This window comes from Phocoena phocoena, chromosome 7 (assembly GCF_963924675.1).
Source record: "Phocoena phocoena chromosome 7, mPhoPho1.1, whole genome shotgun sequence".
In the NCBI taxonomy this organism is placed as follows: Eukaryota; Metazoa; Chordata; class Mammalia; order Artiodactyla; family Phocoenidae; genus Phocoena; species Phocoena phocoena.
The window spans coordinates 105,512,228-105,526,346 of record NC_089225.1 but is presented as its reverse complement, the minus strand read 5'-3'; the positions used below and the strand labels follow the sequence as shown (position 1 = coordinate 105,526,346).

Below are 14,119 nucleotides of genomic sequence, written 5' to 3'. Positions count from 1 at the left end.
TTCCACCCCATCTCGCCCAGCCACCTTCCCTCCCTCCCTCCCTTCCGTCCATCACCCGCCCCGCTCCCCAGCCTCTGGTAACCACCATTCTACTGTCTGGGGGGTTTTTTTCCTATATGTTGCACGTATAAGTGACATCATGCAATATGTATCTTTCTGTGTCTGGTCTATTTCACTCAGCAGAATGTCCTGCAGTTCATCTATGTGGTCGTAAATGGAAGAGGCATCTTTTCAAAGTGCAAATCTGAACCCTCAGACCCTCCCTGCAACCACTGTTTCCATCCTTGCCCACACCAAGTTGCTATTAAAGTACATCAGTGGGGCTTCCCTGGTGGCGCAGTGGTTGGGAGTCCACCTGCTGATGCAGGGGACACGGGTTCGTGCCCCGGTCCGGGAAGATCCCACATGCCGTGGAGCAGCTGGGCCCGTGAGCCATGGCCGCTGAGCCTGCGCGTCCGGAGCCTGTGCTCTGCAACAGGAGAGGCCACAACAGTGAGAGGCCCGTGTACCGCAAAAAAATAAATAAATAAAATACATCAATGACTAAAGAGCAAAGGCCACACTCTTGCCTATGGGACTGGGAGGGCTGCCCCTACACTGTGGGGAGGTGCCCCGTCTTCACTCAGACAGTCTCTGCCTTGCTGCCTTGAGCGGCCACCCTGTTCTCCTTCCAGCTCCTCACTCTGCTTTCCACCTCCTCCCAGGTCTTTGCCTGGGACAGCCTTCACTTTGCTGTTCTCCATCCCTGGTGACTATGCACTCACCCTTAGAGCCACACTTGCTGCGGACCCCCATCACAAAAGCTCTCCTGATCCCCAGTTAGATGGCGAATCCCTCGTCCCCTCTCGAAGCAGTGCCGCTCTGGTCCCTCATGGCTTAGCACACTTGGACTTAGCCAAGTGGCTTAGCCCACTTTTCTCTCAGTTTTCCCTTGCTTCTTATCCCAGGCACTCAGCACCATGCTCAGCATATAGTAGGTGCTCATTGATAACTGGTTCAGTGATGGGATCGCTAGGAGGGAGGCGAGCTGTGCCTTCCTTTCCCCCCGCTTCTGCATCTTCTGAAGATTAATGAGAGTGTTAGCTTTTTTCAGTCTCATTGACTGTTTTGATTGTCCACCGAACTTTTAGCTACAGAAAACATAAAGAAATTTGAAATCCCGCCTCACAGTTATTCTAGGCCACAGATGGTTCAAAAATTCTCTAGCTATCTAAGTGACATCTACTCAAAACAGACTTTCATTCCTTTACTTTCAGACTCTTTTTAAGTCTGAAAAAGACTTAAAAGTAGGTGGACAAATTAATCAAGCTAGATTCACCTGGGTAAATGAAAAAACAGATGCGGGAAATGTATTTTAGAATTAAATTTGTCTATCGAATGAGGTCTCTTTGGTGGAGTGGAGGTGGTTGGTGGGTCTCGTTTTATCCTCAGCTTGGCCGCTGACTACCTGCTTTACCTTGAGCAGAGGCTCCGAGTCCAGCCCCTACGTAGCTCCTATTTTCGTACCGATTGAAATGTTAAAGGCGAAAGCACTTTAGAAGATACAAAACCTCAAACAGATTGAGCTTAAACCAAAATGCAAATGCTCCCTGAGACCCAGAAGTGCGACATTTTTTCCCTGAACAGTTGGTGTGCCTGCGTTCCTGGTCAAGCACGTGCCGGGGCTGGTGACGTCATCCCTTCCAGCGTGCTGTGGTTCATGATTTTTCTCCGAGCCCTGCCGCAGCCACTATAGTAAATGATGCATGCACTGGGACTCCCTGTATGCGGCAGAGCGATGACTTACGGACCGGGAGATGGCAGCTGCAGCCACCTGCTACAGATACATTTGCTGCCTCGCAGACCAAACGTTGGATTTATTCAGATCCTGCTTGCCTCCTAATCCACCTAGCGTACAAAGCAGCCGCATTCACTTATCAGACAACTTTTAGATGACAGTAGGGTGGAAAAAGCAAGGGGCAGGGGCAGGGAGGAGAAACAGAGGTTCAGGAGAAATTTTGAGAAAGTTTTCCCGAAAGTCCAAACAGCTTAGAATTCAGAGTTTGGGGAAATAGAGCAGATGGTCAGAAATGCAAGCGATTTAAGCAGCTCATCAGGCCTGGGGCGGTGTGCCGAGCCCGTAACCTAGTACCGTTGGTTTTCTGCTTCAGTGGCCGTGTGCCGTTGTGCACTGGCTGTGTATACACAATCAGTGTGACGTGTAAACTATTTACACGAAGGTGTGATTGACCATAGGAACTCATCAAGAACTTGTGTGGCTGCCACATGATCAGATCTGAGCGCTCCCCCGAGCTGGAGTAGAAACAGTGTTGGCTGCCCTCGTGACAATGCTCACACCCTGTGAGTGCTGGACTCTGGCCTACAACTGAATTTTTCAGAGAATGTTGAAATACTTGGAAATCAAGTGAGTCATGCTTCTCTTTCAGCCAGAAAGATGACTTGTCTCTCTCCATGTGCACCAGGTTACTGCCAGATGAAAGGGCTGCCAATCTGGGACTGAGTCTTGGTTTCACAAAACCCTCCCTCTCTTCCACTGCGGCCATTAATTTGCAGTGATTTATGTCGTTCCATCTGCCTGCGTGTGCGTTGGCTGCACGGGCTTTGTGATCAGGAAGGCAGGCTCGAGTGGCAAAACCAGACTTCGAGGGCCTTGGTGTAAAACTCAGGAGCCAGAAGATCTGGACACACACTCAGAGGTCACTTCATTCATCCCGTTCTTCTCAAACTCTCAGGAACCATCCAGGCTCAGGGCATGGGTCAGTTTTCCATCAGGCTTCTAGGAAAAAGGTCTGCACACTCGGATCCTTGTTTGGGTGTTTACCTGTGCTCTTGTGCAGATCGTAACGTTTCAAGGGAAAGAACAGCTGATTCTGAGACTCCAGTGTCACTGAAGATGTCGCTAAGGTGAGAGTATGAGGACCCAGAGGTGACAAATACTCTCACCTAAAGTGGGACAGTGGAAAGAGGCCTGAGGATTTCACAGGAAGACAGGCCCATTCCCACCCACCCCTGAATCCCATTTCCAAGCACCCAGAGCCCTAAGGTGGAAATCATGGCCTGGAGGTGATGGTGGTGGAGGTGGCGGTGTGAGTGAAGTAGAGAAGGCATCCTCTTTCCCAAGTTGAATTTCTCTTTGATCTTATCTAGCCCTTTTTAATCTTCACAGCTTCCTTTCAAATCCTGGTCACATCATCGGAACCATTCCATTTGTATGCAGGTCTGTAAACGGGACATAATTAGACACTCTTGACCTGTGCCAGATACAGCGATGATGTCCATCCATCCACTTTTTTCCTGCCCATCCTGGTTGGTGTTTTTTGAATGGGCACAGGGCAATGCCCGGTAATCCTCAGCTCAGAGTGTGTGCCTCAGAGGATAGGGTCCTCCTCCTCTGTATCCTTCCCTCTTCCACCACTGCAGCTGCTCTTCCTTAGGGACCACCCACCATGAGCCCAGCAGTGGACTTTCTTACTTTTCTTTACATGTTTTCTAACTTAACGCTCACAGCAAGCTTACAGGTTATATGTTGCAATTTTCATCTTATAACGGAAGAAATTGAGGCTCAGGGAGGTCAAGTAAACCTTGCAGCTGGGATTGAAAGCAAGGTTGGTGTGATCCCAAGGCTCACACCCCTTCTGCTAGTTATGCTGGAAGATAATCCCATGGGTGTTTTCTTCAAATGACTTATTGCTCACTTTTTAATTATTACAAACGGACTGCATTCTTCTCTCTCTTTTTTTTTAAGTTGGAAAAGACTGAGATGTGTAAAGAAGGAAATAAAAATCCCATGCAGGCCTGCTTTTCAGAGATCGCTGTCGTTATCACACTGCTGTGTGAGGCAGAGGCTAAGAATTTGGACCCAGACTTGCCAACATGCTCACCCGGGAAGTGACGTCAGCTTCCTAGACATTGTCTGTAAAGTGGGGAGAAGGAATAGTATATCTTCCGGGGGTTGTGATGATTAAATGAGATGTTTTCAAAAAGCTTAGCATAGTAAGAAAACAACAAATGTTCATCATCGGTATCACTCCATCCTGAGCTTTTCAGTAAGGTAGACGTTGGAAGCTCATATGTGTTGTACTCTACAACTAGGTTCTGTTTGGTAACCCTTTTTTTTTAATTTATTCTTTTGCCATTTGGTGAATATTTCTCCGTCTCCCTAAGAGTTGAATATTTAGGTTGTTTCTCATTTTTCCACTTTTACGAATTGTGTTGTCTGTTGGTGGGGTAGAGAGAGAATATGGGGTTGAGAGACTCTAGCTATATCTATAACGTTTTATTTCTTAAAAAAAAAAAACCTTTAAAAATATAAAGCAAAGAAGGTCAAATAGGAACATTTATTAACTTTGAGTGGTGAGTACATGGGTGTCTGTGCTATTTTCTGAACTTTTTTCTAAATGTGTGTTAGTTGATAATCTAACATTTAAAAATTGTGCTGCTGAGATGAAGATCCTTGCACCCAGGGCTTTATGCATTTATAGGACCATTTCCTCAGCATAAATTTGGAACATTGAAATTTCTGGGTCAAAGGAAACTCCATGCAGTCCGCACAGGGGCTGTGTATCCATTCACACAGTCCCCATTTCTGTACCCCTGTCAACTGTGGTCATCAAAATTTTAAAATAATATTTGGGAACTGATACAGGAATTGCATTTTTAAAAATAATTATGAAGCTAAAGAATTTTCTACTTGTATTTCCTTGGTGAATTCATTTTTATAGTCTTTGTGCATTTTTCTATGGCATGTTCCTGTTTTTTCTTAATGATTTGTAAGAGGTCCGTATACAGTAAGGCCCTTGGTCTGGATTATCCATAGAAAACAATTCTTCCCAGCTTGGACAGCCCTTATATTTTAGGTTCCCGATGTGAGGACAAGAAAGTCCTTCCCATTCAAAAGGCCACAACTCATCCGCAGCCGTTCGCTTATTTCTGCCTTCAGACATCCAGTGGAAGTCCGGGCACATGGCGGAGAGCCTCACCAACATGCCCCGGCACTCCCTCTACATCATCATCGGCGCCCTCTGCGTCGCCTTCATCCTGATGCTCGTCATCCTGATTGTGGGGATTTGCCGCATCAGCCGCATCGAGTACCAGGGCTCTTCCAGGCCAGCCTACGAGGAGTTCTACAACTGCCGCAGCATCGACAGCGAGTTCAGCAGTGCCATCGCCTCCATCCGGCATGCCAGGTAGGCGGCGGGGGGAGGCGGGAGGGAGGTGCTGCATCCTCAGTGTCAGGCGTATATTATGAACAGGACTTTACGTCCCCAAGGAGGGTTTCAAAGAAGAAAACGTAAGTTCAAGGTAGTGTTGGGGGACCGGATAATTAGGCTGTTTCATAAGCAGACCCCTTTAATTTGCTGCTGGCTTTCTGTTTTCATTGAGTGCATTCATTCATTTTGTGTTGATCTCTGTTACACGTATCTGACTCTTCATCACTGTGTGTGAAGCTTTTTTTTTATAGTTTATGATCTCAATTTATTTTTTGTTTCATGCCTTATTATGCTGAAATGACTGCATCTCCCGTAAGAAGTCTAAAATATAATACTGCTAGAGTTGCTTCATTTCATGACTTAACAATACCTTCAAGGACCCAAACTCCCTCTATTTCTCCATGTCATCATAATTGGCTTTTTGATATGGTCTCTTATACGTGTTCACTTCTTTATCACTACCTTACTACCTAGGCAACAATGTCTAGGAGTTGTGAGACATTTTTTGATGATTTTTTGGGGGGATGTGTTTAGCTGTGTTGTTCTTCTAACAGTCAGTGTGAGTATAAATCACCCATTTGATTTAAGGGCTTATTTAAAGAAAGTCAAATGATGGTCATTCGGCTGTTAGAGTTCGTATTGTATAAAATAGTGTCCTCTCCTGGAGGAAAGGCTCCTGTAGAGACAGGAATTAGTGTGGTATAGAAAGAGCGTGAGTCTGGGTGTCGGAGTGACATCGTTAAGCCTGACTGCTCCATTACCTGACTGTATTTTATTTTAATTAATTAATTAAATTATTGATTTATTTATTTTTGGCTGCTTTGGGTCTTCGTTGCTGCATGTGGGCTTTCTCTAGTTGCGGCAAGCAGGGGCTACTCTTCGTTGCGGTGCACAGGCTTCTCATTGTGGTGGCTTCTCTTGTTGCGGACCACGGGCTCCAGGCGCAAGGGCTTCAGTAGTTGTGGCACATGGGCTCAGTAGTTGTGGCTCGCGGGCTCTAGAGCGCAGGCTCAGTAGTTGTGGCGCATGGGCTTAGTTGCTCCGTGGCATGTGGGATCTTCCCGGACCAGGGCTCGAACCCGTGTCCCCCGCATTGGCAGGAGGATTCTTAACCACTGCGCCACCAGGGAAGTCCCTGACTGTATTTTAAACCGATGATTTAACCTTCCACAAATACAGTTCCCTCAACTGTGGGAAGGGAGAACTACCTCCTTAAAGAGTTATGACAATCAAATTAAATTACAAATATTTAAAGATTGTATAAACAGATAACACCACATTTACTTCTCTAAATCTATTACAACATGGAAAAAATCAGTTAATCTAATTTTGTTGAGTTTTGCAAGGAGTATTTACTAAAAAGATAATAGTGATATTGTGTATTAAAAGCATCATCTTTTCCTTCAGTTGGTAGAATGATCTAAAGCGCACAGTTCAGAAAGCGAGTGTGCTGTAGCAAAAAGTGGGCTGAGCTTGATGTCTTAAGGTTGAGCCTCCAGGGAACTATTACTTGCATCATCTTTGTTGGGACGTCGTGATTGATATTGTTCAAGACACAAGCAGATCCAAATTCTGTCTGAGTGGCATAGAAGCTCAGAGGTTCAGAAAGTTAGTTTTCTTCCAAAGGAAACCCGCAAACCTAAGACTCAGGTCTTAGAGTGAGTCCAGGGGAAACAAAAACCAGAACCTGGCTTCCAAGGAGAGGAGCCAGTGGATGAGAGAAGTTGGGAGATAGAGAGCATCTGCCCCAAAGCCCAGGGCAACTTCTTCGTGGGAGCTGCACTAGCCTTACTTCTGTACCTTTGGGGGAGAAGAGAGAGTTAACCCTCTTCCAGGTTAAGCCCTACGGATCAGCCTCGTTGTGGGAGCCTTTGTTTAAGAGTCAACAACTCAGCAACACAGCTTCCAGGAAACATTGAGGTGAATCCCTGCAATCTCATCTTAATTGCTTATTTGACTCTTTCCTCTTGAGTAGAGAGCAGTGAGTTTCATTACTGTATCTCCAGTGGGTCCTGGCACATGGTAGACCTCACTAAAATTTGAGGTCTGAAATGAATGGATCATCTCGGTGAGGAGTTGGCATAGGATGTCTCGACCTGCCTGAGAAATAGATTCATCCCAGGGCACCAGCTTTGTAAGTGGTACCAGCCTGCAGGGGTATTTGGAGTATCTTGAAAACATTGGATGAGAGGTAGAGGATGTTAAAAGAAAAGGAGAGTAGACAAATTCATTTGTTTCTCAGAAGTCTTCCTGAAGGGGCTTAGTTCACCAGGAAAGAGCAGACTCCATAGCTCTATACGGGGATGTATTGGGAGACCCAAGAAGTCAGATTCCCTCCACACTCCCCTACCCTGGAGGAATCTCTGACTAAGGTCCTTTTGCATTCAAGAGGAAGAAGAGTATTTTATCTCAGCCCTGGAATAAGTTAAGATGGGTTCTTCTGGGCTTCCTGCTTATATAGCCCGCTGAAAAGCTACTCAACTGAATACTCTTGGAAGGAAAGAATAAATTTGAAAGCATTTATAAACCTGGCTCTTATTCGGTACTGATTTTCATCAAAAATATTTACTGCAGAATTCCTGAGCAGCGAGCTCCTGCACGCACCAGTGACTGCAGATAAAACCACTGATGTTGATGCAGTGCCTTCCCAAATATCTGAGGACGTTCCTGCCTAAACGTTTATTCGGCTATGACCTGTGGCTTCCACAGCATGGTTCTCCAGAGGCCCTGGCTGGATCTCTGGCTGGTTGGCCCTTTTGCCCCTTTTTCTGGAGACCCTGGAAAGGCATTGACAAAAACGGAGTCCTTTTTGCAATTCCCCTCTTCCTAGTTTTGAGCACCAGCCTGTAGCTAACATGCATTCATGGCCTGTCTCCCTGCCACTAGCCTGGAGGTGACATTGGATCAGAATGACTGCAGCTGAGCAGGATGAATCCTGACTGGGTCACCTGTGACGTTCCCTAGTGACCCGGCAAGTGTCTGGTGATGCTGACGTCAGCAGTCGGCTGGTGCTCGTGCTGGGTTGAGAAGGGAGGCCCCTCCTTTCCTGTGTTCCGCAGCCGCTTTGCTTGCACTCAGGCTGGAAAGACTTACACTCAGGCTGTGACAGACTGGCAGGAGTGAAGCTACAGCTCTCTAAGTTCTGCATCTGAGGTCACACTTCGCTTGCTGATTGCTTACTGCTCTACCAGCTATAAGTGCCCGATCACAGAAAACAAACAAACAAACAGAGAGCTGGGAAAGGACAGAGTCGCTTTTTCTCAAGCAGCATCTCCCGACGTGGGCCTTTTTAAAGTTCACATCCACCTGCCGTTCCTGGAGGTATTGTTTAGCTGTTGACTTCCAGGGGAATATGAGCTAGAAGAATGTACATACTTTGACCTCCCTCATAACTGGTTTCAGTTTCTTTTGTTTCTTTAGTAAAATAAGGCGCACAAGACTGGTCACCAACTATGACGTTTGAGCTGTCAGTGACGTTGATACCACGGCTGCACAACTGCTGTTAGTGCTTCTACGATGGTTAACACAGCCAGACACGATGCGAAATCCTTTGCAGAGAGACTGTGGGTGACCCCTATCAATGGTCTTCATCAATGGCCTGTGAAACATTTTAGACTTTGTGGGCCGTATGGCCTCTGGGTCTTTGTGACCAGCTCTGCTTTTGTCGTGCGAAAGCACCAGAGGCATTATGAATGGGCACAAACTGTGTTCCAATAAAATTTTATTTAAAAAACAAGCAACAGGCTGTTACTAGCTTGCAGACTATAGTTTGCTAATCCAAGGTCTACATTTTAATTTTCTCTAGCTTCCAATTTTTTTTTTTAAGCAATTAAGATGTCCCTTTAGGGTAAGGAAAAACAGTGCATTGTTTAAAAAAAGAACAGTTGCATAAAAACTCCTGCCGTAACATAGGCAAGCTCTGACATTGGCTTAGTGCCTGAGAGTTTAAAATGGAATTCTATAGGTATTAGCTTATTCCTTGACATCCACCCAATTCTGAAACACTAAGGAAGTATAAAACGCTGTTAGCGTTGGAAATTTAAGTATGAATGCACATTTGTTTTGCACTAACTCTGAGATCACTACTCTGATAGGTGAGGGAGATTGAAGGAGAGTCTTACTTCATTTCACATCTTAGCTTCCATATAGTAGATGCTGCACTTTGGGTGGGGATTTCTGTATCTCACCTAAGGAATTTGGAGGCTTCTCAGGAGCTGGTTAGGTCATAGTGCAAGGAATCCAGCTCCAATTGTGCTGGGGGTGTTAGTCGTACTTTCACCAGGTACCCCTGCACCAGCGTTACACTTTGCGATCCAGGCTGAGTTTCCCATGCAGGCGCAAAGCAATGCTTGTCGTCCTTCAGTTGACTACGTGTGTGTACAGTGGACACGTGGCAGCCCTTGAGTGCCTTCAGCTCTTGCTTTGTTGTGCTCAGTGGATCTGGAACGCTCATCCTCCAACCTGCCTTGTCAATATCCAGCTCCACGACAGCAATGTAAGATCACGGCCCTTTGAACTACAGCTTGTGGATGGGTTGCACAACATGGAGGCATTTAACTTTCTAGATTTGGAGGAAACAGATTATTCTTCAAACTGGAGTCATATAAAAAATAAAATGGGTATTGTAAACCTGTATTCAACTTATTACGTGGCTTGGATTTTTCCTGCTGGCCAACCGATTGATTCATAGGCTGCATAGGATTCGAAGACACTCCCATTGGAGTTCCTGCAGGAAACCGTCCCGTGGCTACCATGTTTGGATACAGAGAGCTTTACACTGGGATTTCCTGATTTTTTAAATTAATTAAATTAATATTATTGGTGGTATATTGTTGCCGGTGTATCTAGCTATTTTATGAGAAATAGGTTGTCAAAATGCTTGCTCCTTTAAGTAGCAATCTTAATCTCCGAAATCTTCAGACTTGGGAGAAAGTGTTAAGAGCCAGTTGGCTTTTATATTGTTGCCCTTTTCCTCTTCTCAGATTGTGCAGACCTCAGTCAGTTTAGATAAACAGACCTCAGGCTGGAGTCCAATCCATATTTATGCCCACACAACTCCGGACCTTCAGTGAGGCTAACATGTTAGACATAATTTTATTGAAGACTTTTTAATAGTGCCTCAAGAGCTGTGGTTTCTCGGTGGCAGAATACTTTAACTCTTTATCTTTGCACTTTGCTTGGTGCCCGTCTGGCATGATTTGTGCCTTTGCAACTCCGGAAGGCCAATAAATCTTGAGTGAATTGGAATACAAGATTGATGAATGTTTAAAAATAAGAGATCATATGAAGAAGGCAACGTTTTCTCACTTCCCACTTGATTCTACTTCTCATCTCTGTATGTGAGAAGACAGACTTTCCAAGATATAAAAAGAAGAGATAGAAAGGTGGGGAGATGGGATTAAAGCCATGGGAAATAAGCCCGGAGAAGTCCTTGGGGGCCCATCCTGGCAATCCTTTTAAAATTTGAGATTCTTTTAAAATTTCTTTTTTAATAGGCTCCCTTGGACTTGAAACAGTTAAAAAATGTTGTTTATAAAAGGGAGGAAGGGTGGCGGGCTAGTGGGGAAGATTGTTTAAATGGTATTGCACTCCAGGGGCCTTTAGGGAAGGTGAGGTCTTGAAAGGGAAGAGACCACCCAGAAGTTGAATTGGGTTTATTTTAATAATCGCCATTTTAACACTGGTTTGGCGGGAAATCCTGAGATTGGATTTTGACACTCCTGGCTTCTGCGCTTCAGTCCTGCTGTCAAGGGGTTTTTTGATATATACAAGCCTGTTGGGACAATGGCTTTGTGCTCAGAGAAGAAAGAATGGCCTGTGTGTACATGGGCGTTGGGGAGTGATAGGTGGGTGCCATCGGATGGGCGGTGCCCGCACAAATTGTAGACTAACACCTTGTTATTTGAAGTCATTTCCTCTCTCTGCCTTTCTCTGTCCTGGGACCTCAGGCGGCCTCTGAGCCCTCACAGCCCTCCTGCAAGTCCCAGGGGAGAGGCTGTGCACAAGTGCAGAGAAGCCCACCCTGCCACTCTGTATTCCAGGCACTAGAGTGGATGTGAAATAAACTTGTCTCTCCAAATCGCTCTGGGTCTGAGAAGAAGACAAATCGATACATGTTTTCTGGAAACCTGTTGTAGAGCCGTCACGCCTGACTGCTCTTCCAAGATTTAACCGACAAGCCTCGCTATTAATTTGGACTCTACAGTTCTGTGAAATCCGATTTTTGCCCTCCCATGCCAAAGGCTAATATTTTTACTCATTCAATGTTAATATCAAGAAGTCTTAAATTTCTGTACTAGCTAGAGAGGATATTTGAGAGTACTTTTATAGTTCCATTTGATCCTTGAAGATAAGTTATTGTCACCAATTACCTTTAACAGGACTTGAGAGCCAACAGTTCTCTAACCAGAGTCCTCCCTCCCTGTGATTTCAGGTTTGGAAAGAAATCCCGGCCTGCGATGTATGATGTGACCCCCATCGCCTATGAGGATTACAGCCCCGATGACAAGCCCTTGGTCACACTGATTAAAACAAAAGATTTGTAATCTTTTGGGGGATTATTTTTCAAAAGGATGGGCTACTACATTCATTTAAATATTTTTAAGAAAATGAAAAGCTTAAGAAATCTAAAACGTTAGCTGCTCAAGAGTTTTCGGTAGAATATTTAAGAACTAATTTTCTGCAGCTTTTGGTTTGAAAAGAATATTTTAAAAACGGAATTTGCGACATCCATTAGACTACGTTTTAACGTACTTTCAGCTCTCTAAACTATATGCTTCGACTAGCGTGTGCACTTTCCACGGTAGATACTATTACGAAGCCCAGATTGTTTTCTGCGGTTGTTACAGAATAAGCCTAAGCGAGGACAAGTTCGTATTTGACGTGTGAGTGTTGGCTTTTTGAGTAGAGTTAGGAAACACATGTAGAGTATGAACCATAATACCGTATTACCATTACTTAAAAAGAAGTCTGAAGTGTTTGTCCTGTGAAAAAGAAACTAGTTAAATTTATTATTCCTAACCCGTATGAAATTAGCCTTTGCCTTACTCTGTGCATGGGTAAGTAACTTATTTCTGCACTGTTTTGTTGAACGTTGCGGAAACTGGAAACATTCGCTTGAGTTCCTTTCTGGCATTTTCGTAACATTTGTCAGGCTAGGCCTTGAAAACATACATGATGACAGGGTCTAGTGAGGCAAATTATGATCAAATTGAATCTGTATTTTCCTTTACAAGTCACGGTTTTTATCGTTGTTCCTTGCTAAGGGGTAGTAAATGTAAGAGCGTACCTGTTCCTTCGGTAGTGAGTATTTCTCATAGTGCATCTTTATTTATATCCAGGACATTTTTGTGGCTGTATTTGATTGATATGTGCTTCTTCCGATTCTTGCTAATTTCAAAGAATACTGAATAAATGTTACCAAGTCAAGGATGCACTTGTCTCTCTCTTTTTTTTTTAATCATGTAAAACGTTTGGGTTTGATACTGATTATCAAACAAACAATCCTACTGTCTTTTACATTTTATATGTTCCAAGGAGTACGTTTTGGTGGCTGCTGGAGCCATTCCCTGTGCCTCCTGGGAGCACTCCTGGCTTCCCAATTGTCAGGGAACCATCTGTACTGTCTTGTAAACATGAAAGGTGGAAGAAATAACAAGAATTCGCATCTTAACTCTAGCATCAGAATTTGCCAGTGAAATGCAGCCCATAGAACTATTGAGGTACGTTGAAATTGAGAAACACTTCTAGACGTGATGTGCAGAGAACCCACAGCTTCGAGGAACATATACGTTGTTCTCCTATGGGGGCCAAATGAAACTGCCTTAGCAAACAGCACCTAGGTCCTTAGAAACTGGAAGGCAGCTTACAGCCACCCCTAGATTCAATTCCATTTTGCATCCCAATGCTGCCCCCTAAGTCCCGGAGTCTTTTTAAAAAAACCTACTTTGTCTTCACATGAGAACGTTTGGTAAGACCAAGAGAAGCCCTGAAACCAGGTGCAAGGGAGGGGTTTAGGCAAAAAGAAGTATTTAAGATGCTTTTCCTTCCTTCTCTTCCCTTAAAACATCTGCCCCCAATCCTACACGCAGCATAGCAGTACAGCCACACTCGGATTATTAAATGATGCAGTGCAATACGGTAATGTTTTTAGTTTGTTTAAGTGTTAGGAAGTGAAGTAAGAACAAAATATGAGTGAGGCTGGTTGAGCAGCCATGGAACACATGCAAGCCTTCCATCTTCTGGGGGAAGACTTGGTTGTGCAGTGCACGGAGACCTCCCTCCACAAGAGACGGCCTGGAAACCACGAAAGTTAAACTCCATCTTCCTGTTGATTCCTCCACACGCCCAAGGGCAATGTCAGTCGTGCCGGGACCTTCATTTGGAAGCTGCTTCCACCACACCCTCTCAAATAATTTTCAGTCTTCCAAATGTTTAAATTCAATAGACGTGATACCCCTTTATTGGTCTTTTATCAGTTATAATTTGTCTTTTTAAAGCAATTTAATGGAACCCACTCATTCAGGTTGAGAGCTGACTCATCTGCCTTCTGACAGTCTGAGGCAAACCCCAAACCCATTTAAAGACCTTCGCTTATTCATTTGGACGTTCAGTAATAATACCTCTCACTGCGCACTTGTTCAGTGTTAGGCAGACGGTGAGCAACGAGGACCTCAGAAAAAGATTCTCGCTCCGGGGTTCACAGCTTGTTTTGAACCAGACCTTCATCTGATAATCACACAAGTACAGAATTATACTTTGAAGAGCCCCGTGAAGGAAAGGTAAACACCGCCATTCAGCCGCTTGTTTGTAGCAGAGTGGATCGGAATCTTGCTTCAACCATTTACTTGCTAACAACTTTGGACATGTAACTCTCTGAGCCTATACGTCAGTAATTTGGAAAATGGGGA

The 14,119-nt window shown here is 44.7% G+C and overlaps 1 protein-coding gene across 1 annotated transcript in view; it reads left to right on the top strand.

The window, feature by feature from the left end:
- DNER (delta/notch like EGF repeat containing) overlaps nt 1-11,755 on the top strand; it is a 321,771-nt gene extending 310,016 nt beyond the window's left edge. Inside the window, exons 12-13 of the mRNA XM_065880805.1 lie at nt 4,940-5,186; nt 11,644-11,755. Coding sequence (XP_065736877.1) covers nt 4,940-5,186; nt 11,644-11,755 — 359 coding nt within the window. The remainder of the gene's footprint in view (nt 1-4,939; nt 5,187-11,643) is intronic.
- Nucleotides 11,756-14,119: the final 2,364 nt, after the last annotated feature.